Source organism: Anoplopoma fimbria, chromosome 11 (assembly GCF_027596085.1).
Source record: "Anoplopoma fimbria isolate UVic2021 breed Golden Eagle Sablefish chromosome 11, Afim_UVic_2022, whole genome shotgun sequence".
In the NCBI taxonomy this organism is placed as follows: domain Eukaryota; kingdom Metazoa; phylum Chordata; class Actinopteri; order Perciformes; family Anoplopomatidae; genus Anoplopoma; species Anoplopoma fimbria.
In genome coordinates this window covers 14876587-14886859 of record NC_072459.1, presented here as the reverse complement: position 1 = coordinate 14886859, position 10273 = coordinate 14876587, and the positions used below count along the sequence as shown (strand labels likewise).

Genomic DNA, 10273 nt, shown 5'->3' with positions numbered 1-10273 from the left:
TTCTTCATCATCACCACACATACAAACACATACCAATCCCCACCCCCAACCATGACCCAGTTTGAAAGGGGATGAGGGGGTAAGTGAGGACCATTTTGAGTACCACGGGGAGAGAGGCAAGATGCTCTGCCTCCCTCATTCCTCTCTCTTTCAGGAAGAGCTCACACTTGGTTAAGCACACACACTGACGCTCTTCATGAGACGACGGCCGCGGAGCCCTGTGTTCTGTTTTTTGAGTTTTTTGTTGTCTGGATGCCGTCGTTGATTTTAGGTCAGGGCTGTTTGATGTCAGACGAGTTTAATGGGTATGTAAAGGAGGCTAAGTGAGACGAGGGGACAGAGATGAGGGGCCTCAGGTTGAGAGACAGAGGACACAGTACCTGGTATCTGGGAGAGAAGGAATAGAGTGAGTATGCTGCTTCATCACTTTACTTGCTGCTTGTTTGTTGCCTGTCTCTGCTCTGTTTTTTTAATTTAATCATGTGAAAGTTACTTTATTTAATTTACTTAAATTTGTAACTGAACTGTAACTGATCAGATCTATCAGGAAGCCAAACCTCTTAACCAAAGGATAAATATTAACAAGGTCCGTCAACAGCTCAATGACTTCCTGAACTTGTTCGTACTCTTTTGATTAACTTAATATCACTAAAAAGACTATTTACATTCATGAACTTTATCTGCATGAAGCTGAAGAAAATGCACAGATGCACGCAGAAAGGCTGCTCCTGCCTCAAAGATTCATCCTGGAACATATGGAACCAGTTTTCCGTTGCGTTTCTCCCCTTCGGACACTGTTAATGAGGGAACTTTTCGTTTCCCATGAATACTGAGAGAGAAATGCTCCTTAAAACCCGCCTCCCTCCTGCAAGTAGAAGAAGAGCTCATTCATCCGTCTTAGCAAAGACTTCCTCATCTCAAGATTCTCACAGGCCGAGGCTCACTTTTGACCACAATGTTCTGCAGTTTCTATTTTTATCCCTCACTTGTGAGGTTTTCTGATTTGAATTCCTTTACATCTTCCGCTACACATTTTATGAGTCAGAGACTTGAATTGGGGTTTACTGTCTACTCAAACCTTTGGAATTTATAATTTATTTGTGTGTCATGGCCGCGTGCTTTGATCTCTCTGCAAGTAAGTTTCATGTCTGTAACTGTGTGTGAGTCTGCATAAATACATACACCACACAATCTGGTAGAGATTAGTGTATGTAATGGATGTGATTAACAGCTTCGATAACCTTGTGTGGGTGAACTCAACTTAATGCAAAGTCACTCTTGCAATGCCTGTTTTTAATCACTTCAAGAAACTTTTTTTGAACAAAGTTGCTCCCCAGAAAGAAAGAAAAAAACAGAGACCGGAAACCAGAAAAGTTGATAAGAAGTCCATTTTTAGCTATGCTGGAATTTTTGGGGTGATTTGAATATCTCTGAGTGGAGCTTATCCAGCCTTCAGTGTAGGAGAAGGGGAAACGCAATATAAGAAACCCCTTGTTCTTTTTAAGCTGAGCATGTGCTGTCGGTTGGTCTTCAACACACCGCTAATATAGTGGTTATCTCCACTCCTATTATGATATCAGCGGAGGCTGGTGACCTTTTTGTGACATAAGTTTGTTGGTTTTATGAGGGGTCTCTTAGCGTCACAACAGCCATGATTTAACCCACATATGATGATCCAGGGGGTTATCATGGACAGATGTCTGGCCAGCTAATGTGTGAGCAGATTAGTTTGGTGTGTGCAGTCTGTGTGGAACAAGGTGGAGGCTCGGAGGGGCATCAGTGAAGCCTGAGGATGGAACAGAGGGAGAGGGCACTGTGGCAGTGACCCTCAAATAAGGACAGTAGGAGGAACATCGGCCCTAACTGAACACGCTCAGAGGTCCAAGACACATGCTTATGTTGTGTTTTTTGTTTAAAGGAAGAATTGTGTTTCTGGTGACTGGCTCTATGGAATTAATGAGATTACAGACAGTAAAATCATCCTTATATTCTTCATTGTCTTCGGGTTACCCTGATATCAGAATCTATTCATTTTTTAAATTTATTTTTATTGGTTATGGTTAAAAAGAGACTCACAAACTATTGACTAAAAATGGCTGTCGTTGTGTCAGAATTCTGAACTCATCCCAATAAATGAATTGCTACATGTCCATTTTCAAGAATAAATGTGTTTATGTTTTACGTGGATAAGCTTTTCAAAGGCAGCATTACATCTCTGCACAAACAGCAGCACTTTAGTGTTGGCAATGCAGGCAGCTGCAAACTCTGCCGCCACCAGTTTGGGAATGGCTTTGGTTTGGATCATGGCTTATTGCATCTTTGTTAAGGATTTCTGTTCATATAAAATTAAGAAATGTGACTTCCTCACACACTAAGTTTGAAGGTTTGAGTTTTTCTTTTTGGAGTGGAAAAATAAACCTCAAACTACTAGTGTTTACCGACTCTGATTTTTGAGCCCAAAATATATATAGAAAGAAAAAAATATAGAAAGAAGAAAAAATGTATACGAGATTGGCATCTCTCAATTTAGCAAAGAAAACCATTTCATTTTTATCCTGGTAATACCATTGAAGACCGACCATTATAATGTTATTGTTGCTTTCTAGTGTTCAGTTAATTATCTTAATGCTAATGTTTTAATACTCATAGCTTTTATAACTCAAGCTTGTCACCTGTGCAACATTTACGGCAGTGTTTGAGATGCTATACGGAGAGAGCTGGAAAATAGACTGAGAGCATAAGCACTTGTAGCAGCACTGAAGCAAAAAGTCAACTTGAAGATGTAATATGTGACCATTAGATACTGACTGCATTATTTTTTTTCACCTACTAAATCTAATGGAAAGAACATGTATAATAATAAATATGTTTATTACTTGAAGTACTTACATAGGATAGTGCCAATGTAGTCGCTTGATTTAGTGGTCATGTCAGGGGATCCTTTTTACATCATGGTGATGGAGACAATCTTTTTCAAATGATGTATGTCATTAAATGTTGCAGGCAGACATTATAAAGCAGCACTGTACATAAACATAGGGAGCAATCATAATCATATAAAATCGTAAAGTCAACGTGAGGAGTGTTTTAACGGCAGCAGATCAGCAGGATCACAGCTAAATCAATCGTAGCTGAAGAAGCTGTTTATGAATGAGTACTAAGTGAAATTAACAGACAAAATAGTGTGAGAAATAACAAGGAAATAGTCCACTAACTGCAATAACTACTTTACATACAACAAACGCACAATATTGTTATTATGTACAAAAATAGTTCCATGTTGTAGTTTACTATGTTTCGGTTGTCTATGTACATGTTAGTATGCCTCACTTGATTAAAGTTCATCCTGAAGCAAACTAATCTAATATCCCTACATACACTCATTAGAGCTTTTTTCCTACCATTTACAGTACGTTCATTATCTCAACCACCCATGGCCTCTGTTTATTAATGTGTGTGTGTGTGTGTGTGTGTGTGTGTGTGTGTGTGTGTGTGTGTGTGTGTGTGTGTGTGTGTGTGTGTGTGTGTGTGTGTGTGTGTGTGTGTGTGTGTGTGTGTGTGTGTGTGTGTGTTTGTGTGCATAAATCAAAGCCAAGCTGGAAGAAAAGAGGCAAAGAGAGAGGACAGAGACAGAAAGACAGAATATATTATTATCTGGCTAAATTAAATGTCATGTTAATGTTAAAATTCACCACTGTGCCTAAAAGTACATTTTTGTCAAGACAAAGGAAAGTAACTGATGGTGTGACATACAGAAACCAGGACCTGGCACTCCTGTTATGTACTTCTACATGTTGCAGAGCAGGACTCCCCTCAATGATGCACGCAAATCTCTGTTACACAATTACAACCCTCATTCATATGCAGTATTCTCCTGCAAGGGTGGAGGTTTGTCCCGTGGTGGGTTCATCCACCTGGTGTCCCTCTGAAGCCCTGGGCGCTCTAGCTGGAGCACTGTGAAAAAAGAGCACCTCAGCAGCCCATTGCAGGTCTTCTCATACTCATGCTGAGTACAGGGACATTGTGGCTCTACTCTGTGGGCTTTTTGAGGCTGTGTGTGTGTGTGTGTCCATCTGGGACTGTCTATGTAATATATCTGGATGTGAGTCTCTGTGAGTCCTGAGGGATGAAAGCCAATGAATGAGGGGATCCCTCCAGTGACGCTAACTATATGTGTAACTTTCTGATTGAATCAGCACGTGAGTTTTTGATTTGAGAGTTCACCCCTTAGGAACTGATCTTGTTGACTTTTGACCTTGTACTGTTCTGGAAGGGCCATGAGCTATATCATGGGCTCAAATATATCAGAGAGACTGATAGTTTGATGACCCATGATTACACAGTCATGAACTATAGGACTGATGGCTATGGAGCCATTGATCCTGAATTTCATTTCCTGTCAAAGATTATTAGTAGTCTCCTGTTATTTAAAATCACAGTGGGATTGCACTGAAGGGGGTTTCCTTGTTTCCTTTTCTGGCTTTAGAAAGTCTGGTCTTTTCAGGTGTGACATGATTTCCACCAATTTGCTGTTCTTGGTTTATATCAGAATAACAGACTGAAAGCCTGCCTGCTGTGTCTGTGTGGTGCTGTTCGGGAGGCTGACTCACGACAATAACTTAATGCACAGAGTCAGCTTCTTACCCCTAACTGCCCCACTAGCTTCCGCAGACATAAATTGGATGAGAAAGCAAATGCCAGGTTATATGTGGCTAAGGCAGCAGGAGCATTACACTGTGGCCGAGGCAGCCGTGTGCCTGGGATTGAGCGTCTCTCCTGGTCAGAAGGGAGCGTTACAGTTCCTGGTGCAGAAACAAATTCTTCAAAGTAAAGGCTTCATCAAAGGACTCACAGAAGCTCCTCCGTATCTTATGAATGTGCAAGGATTAGTTTTGACTGGGTCTCGAGCTACAAAAGTGTATTAAATAAAGTCCCTGTTACATCACACTCAAATATGACTCTTTTGAAAACTATTTAGCAGGTTTTACTCAAGCAACATTATGAAATCGGAACACCTCTTACCTGCAAAGCATCTACATTCTAATCGAGATACAAATGTTTACAAAAATACCAAATATGTCAGACTGAATTTTGAGGAAATTTGTACAAAATCATGCAAAAGACATTGAGCCATAGGTGCAGCCACAATAACCTGAATAAACCTGGGTTTTAACATTTCACTCAGTGTAAACATCAAGAGCCGGAACATATAGACAGAGTGCACAGGAAAACTATGTTAAAATATGAACAAAATGTTGCCCTTAATTATACAGCAAGAGTATAGAGCGTGCAAATCTAAAACTCTGGCAGGCAGAAATCAATATATATAAATATTAATAAAAACTACGAAGCAGAAGAAACATGCACTAATAATGCAAAACTGCCCTTAAACATTTTGCAGTGGTATACATTCATCAAATTTAAATCAAAGCAGTAAAACCATTTCTGCCAACTGTGTGTGACTGAATCTGGTTATGATTATCTAAAGAACAACATTGCAGCACAATAAGAGTTGGAGAAAGAAATACAATGATGTAATGCTGGAAAAGTCAGACAGGGCACAACCAGGGAATGACACTTTTATGACTCGGTTCGCTCTGGCCATTAGTTGCTTACTCACACATGTCGGTCAAAGACGCTCACAGTTAGCACAAGGACTCCACCGCCGTCTGATTGTGCACAGTTATGGCCCTCTTACTGTATGTGGGTAATAAGTGTACTGGAGTGTGCATGTACACACAAAGGATTCCTGACATCTACCTCCTTTGTCCCAGGCATGTCCTTATATGGTCAGAGTGATCAATATGACACATGTTTCATCGCAAGCCTTCCACAAACATTCCTGCCCTCTCTGCTCCTACTGGAGACAAAAAGCAGAGGGACTGGGAGCGCCTGCTCGTTTCCTCCAGCTACATTTTCCCTCTCGCTGCAGCTGCAGCTTGCTCCGACTAAGCTCTCAACCTGCTTGGTAAGGATATCGGCCCTGGAAGCTCTTTAAACCCCAAACTAAGCTAGTATTCATGGTCGGATTTTCCTCTCAGTCTAGCTGACAATAAGCCATGCGCTATTGCAACTTCATAACAGGGAAAGTTCAGTGGAGGTGTCATACTCATCCCCCAAAGCCGCCCTGAGGGACAGCAGTGTTTGGGTTCAGCTCCACAGCCTGAGCTAATGTGGGTCTGCTATATGACTCCCTGCTCCAACGGTTTGAGCCGGGCCACCTGCTGATTCTGCTGGTTTGGATGGACTGCCTGGAGCCCTAACCTACATAGGCAACATGTCCCTCTACCTAAACTGTGCTCAGATGCACACACACTAACACACATGCACACAAACACACATGCACATATGCGCAGCACAATGCTATTTACCTCCCAACCAGAACAAACCAGTCAATTTAATACAATCCTGAAAACTGCACCTCACACAGAAGAAGGCTCACTAAGCGGATTTATTCTTCAAAAAGAGATGGCTGTTAAATAAAGCGAGGGTGTATTTGGCGATAGCAAATTCCCTATTTGGATTATTTCGCATCCTTCTCAGTGCTGCTTGATGGTATTTTTTAATACCGATATCCTCTTTCCTTCCTGTTTGGTCTTCTAATTCCCTAAAACGCCTGAACTTGACGGCAACCTCACTGTGGCACTGAGCCCCAAATTCAGTGTGTGTGCATTTGTGCAGCAAAAAGCAACATATCAAATTAAGCATTTATAGTTTGGCTGAGCTCAGAGAGGAACACTTATTTTAATTAAGTAAAATATTATGTCACCCCTTTTCCCATTGTGCTAATTTTGCTGATTTTGCAGAACTAATGCTATTTCCACAGAAATAAAGGTCTAGAAAAAATTGCTGTACTACTGGCTATGATCACGTTATGAAATTTGCATTTATTGTGAACTCATACTGTTTTCTTTTATCTCCCTTCTTTCTCCAGAGTCTGTGAACAGGTGAGAGAGGGACACTGTCTGCCCCACTGTCCAGCGACACCATGAGCTGGAGCTTCCTCACGCGGCTGCTGGAGGAGATCCACAACCACTCCACCTTCGTGGGGAAGCTGTGGCTCACCGTGCTCATCGTCTTCCGCATCGTTCTCACTGCTGTCGGGGGGGAGTCCATCTACTACGACGAACAGAGCAAGTTTGTCTGCAACTCGGGCCAGCCGGGCTGCGAGAATGTCTGCTACGATGCCTTTGCACCTCTGTCTCACGTTCGCTTTTGGGTATTCCAGATCATCTTAGTGGCGATGCCTTCTCTTATGTACATGGGCTATGCTGTCAACAAGATTGCACGAATAGATGAAGCCAAAGGAGGAGGTGGTTCTGTTGCAGTTAGAACAGGAGGAGGCGGCTACACGCACAGGAAGCCCAGGAAAATCTGCTTTGGAGCACGGCAGCACCGGGGCATTGAGGAAACTGAAGAGGACCAAGAGGATGATCCCATGATCTATGAGGTGCCAGAAATTGAGCCCCCAAAAAGGCCGCGGGATCCACTGCAACCCACACCAAGACCCAAAATCCGGCATGATGGCCGCAAACGTATAAGAGATGAGGGGCTGATGCGGGTCTATGTTTTGCAACTGGTGACTCGTACACTGCTAGAAGCAGGCTTCCTTGCAGGTCAATATTTGCTCTATGGGTTTCGTGTGATGCCCGTGTTTGTGTGCTCGGGGAAACCATGTCCCCACAGCGTTGACTGCTTTGTGTCGCGGCCCACAGAGAAGACCATCTTCCTGCGCATAATGTATGGTGTCACTGTCCTTTGCCTAACGCTCAACGTTTGGGAGATGCTCCATCTGGGGATCGGCACCATTTGTGACATTCTTCGCCGTCGGCGCTGCCCACCTCAGGAGGATGAGTACCAGTTGGGATTGCTGGGCACCAATGGGGGTGTGGAGGGTTCAGTAGGGGGGACGGGGCCTGAGGCAGGCTCTGAGGGAGGGGTGGGTGGAGATGGGGCTGCAGACTACGTCGGTTACCCTTTCTCATGGAACACTCCATCAGCTCCACCTGGCTACAACATTGTGGTTAAGCCAGAGCAGATGCCGTACACGGACCTTAGCAACGCTAAAATGGCATGCAAGCAGAACAGGGCAAACATCGCCCAAGAGGAGCAGCAGCAATTTGGTAGCAATGAGGATAACTTTCCCACCGGAGGGGAGGCTCGTGTAGCTTTGAACAAAGACATGATCCAGCAAGCTCATGAGCAACTGGAGGCGGCCATCCAGGCCTACAGTCAGCAGCACCGGGCAGAGGAGCAGCTTGGGGACAACCAGGACGACAAGCCCCAAAGTAACATCATCCAGGCCCAACCTCAGCCACAGCCTCAGCCTCAGAAAGAGCGCAAGCATAGATTCAAACACGGGAAAGGAGGCAGCAGCGGAGGAGGCAGTAGTAGCAACAGCAGCAGCAGTAAATCAGGAGAGGGTAAGCCCTCTGTATGGATTTAACCCCAGAAATACTGACATGTATTGAAACCATGTATATATTACAGACTGGATGACAAGTTGCGTGCAATCTTCCTTGGATATTTAAACACCACTGTGCCTTAAATAATCCTGCAAGCTGGAGTGTGTTTGTGTACTAAGGTGTGTAAAAACCGACGTGATAATGCAGCTGACAATTTGTTTTGTCTGGGCTTTCACTGTTTAACTTGAAACATCGCAGCAACACAAACTGTAGGCTACAGTCTGTCGTTTACATGTCTCGTTCTCCTCAAGTCCTGAAGCAGATTATTGACCTCTGTTGTCTTCTCGCTCATCCTTTCTTAGGGATTTGAACTTTGGAAAATTACTGAAAGATAATGAGTTCCGTTGCAAATCAGATTAATCCGAGATTTGGCTTAACTCATTTTCTGGCCGCTCCTCTGCAAAGACAACGTCTCCATTAATACATTAATGGCATCGCAATTCTTTGGACATCAAAATGAAGTACCATCATGATTCAAAAGCAAAGGGATACCATGACGTCAGTATGTTCCGGCTAAGCTAAAGCTATGAATACAAACTGTGATGGCATTATCAAGGTACGTCATAACAATGTAAATGCAACAAAATGAAACATAATTCAGTGACAGCGCCTGAAGCAGTGACTTTATAATGCAGTGAGAAAATCACCTTCCTGAAGGATGTGTCCTGTCAGTCATGGGTTGTGTCTGCTTTCTCTCCTGTGTAGAGTTTCCAGTGTTATGTTGCTGTGACTTGGCATTTGACAGTGTGTTTGTAGCTTCCTGTGTTTTTGTTGTTTTTTTATAACTGTGATACACCAGATGCTTCTCAGAAACTGATGAGTACAGCAAGTGACTTTTTTATCCTGTGTGTATCTGAAATTTCCTGAGAAAAAAAGTGTTCTTTTTAACAAGGTGCATAAGCAATCCAGTTTTTATACCTTACTCGTCAACTTCTCAGTTTCTTTCTCTGGCTCTTCATGGCTGTTTAACAAGGTTGCTCAGCACTACACTGTTGTCTCATTTGCCTTGTAGTTGACTGCCCCCTGGTGGTATCTCCTTAGGTAATGGGGCATCCTTTATTGGGGATAGATACCAGATGCAAATGCTTCCTGCATCCAACAACTTAACCAGCCGTGGCGTTTTCTTTTCTATTGACAAGCCTCGTGTCAGTTAAGTCTTCTCAGCTCTACGAGTTCAGTGGTAGATGTACAAGGCTGCAATATCACCACCTTGTAATGAAAAATGTTAAAAGCCATTACTATAATATCCTGAGACCAAACACTGTTTGTGTGATGCAAGTGTCAGTGCCAAGATTTTATGCCTGGTTGTTTGTAGCTTTGGGATACTGTGGCCATGCTACTCCAATTGTGGAAAAACACCCATGTGAGATCAACCCTTTTGTAGAAGTCACTTGTTTTTTGTATTACAGTAAGTGTTTTGCTTTTTGGTACAGTATTTAAAATGGCAAACTCCCAAATGGAGTTGATTTTTATGTTTGAGCCAGTGTTTTATATGAAAACACAATTTGACTTTTTTCAACAACATTTTATGTAAAATAAAGAAAAAGAAAGTTTTTTGATAATTCATTTGGTGTATGGATATGTATGGTTATTGTGTTTTAAACTGCCTTTGAAGTGTAAAAAATGTGAAATATGACAAAGTATATTTTTATAATATGTCGGCTACAGTGACTTATTGATGTAATGAAAAAAAGCCAGACTATTCCCCGTATGTTACAGTGTCAGTATCTAATGTATGTAGCAAACCTCTGGGCTATGTCTTTTTTCTTAAAGTGTTGCTCCTTTTCCAACATTGTTCTGAGATCTGA

The 10273-nt window shown here is 42.6% G+C and overlaps 1 protein-coding gene across 1 annotated transcript; it reads left to right on the top strand.

Moving 5' to 3' along the window:
• Positions 1-319: 319 nt before the first annotated feature.
• Positions 320-10006, top strand: gjc1 (gap junction protein gamma 1). Its single transcript, XM_054607754.1, has 2 exons — positions 320-406; positions 6935-10006. Exon 2 carries the CDS (start codon positions 6989-6991, stop codon positions 8444-8446), a length of 1458 nt encoding a protein of 485 aa, XP_054463729.1. The 5' UTR covers positions 320-406; positions 6935-6988; the 3' UTR covers positions 8447-10006.
• The last annotated feature ends 267 nt before the right edge of the window (positions 10007-10273 follow it).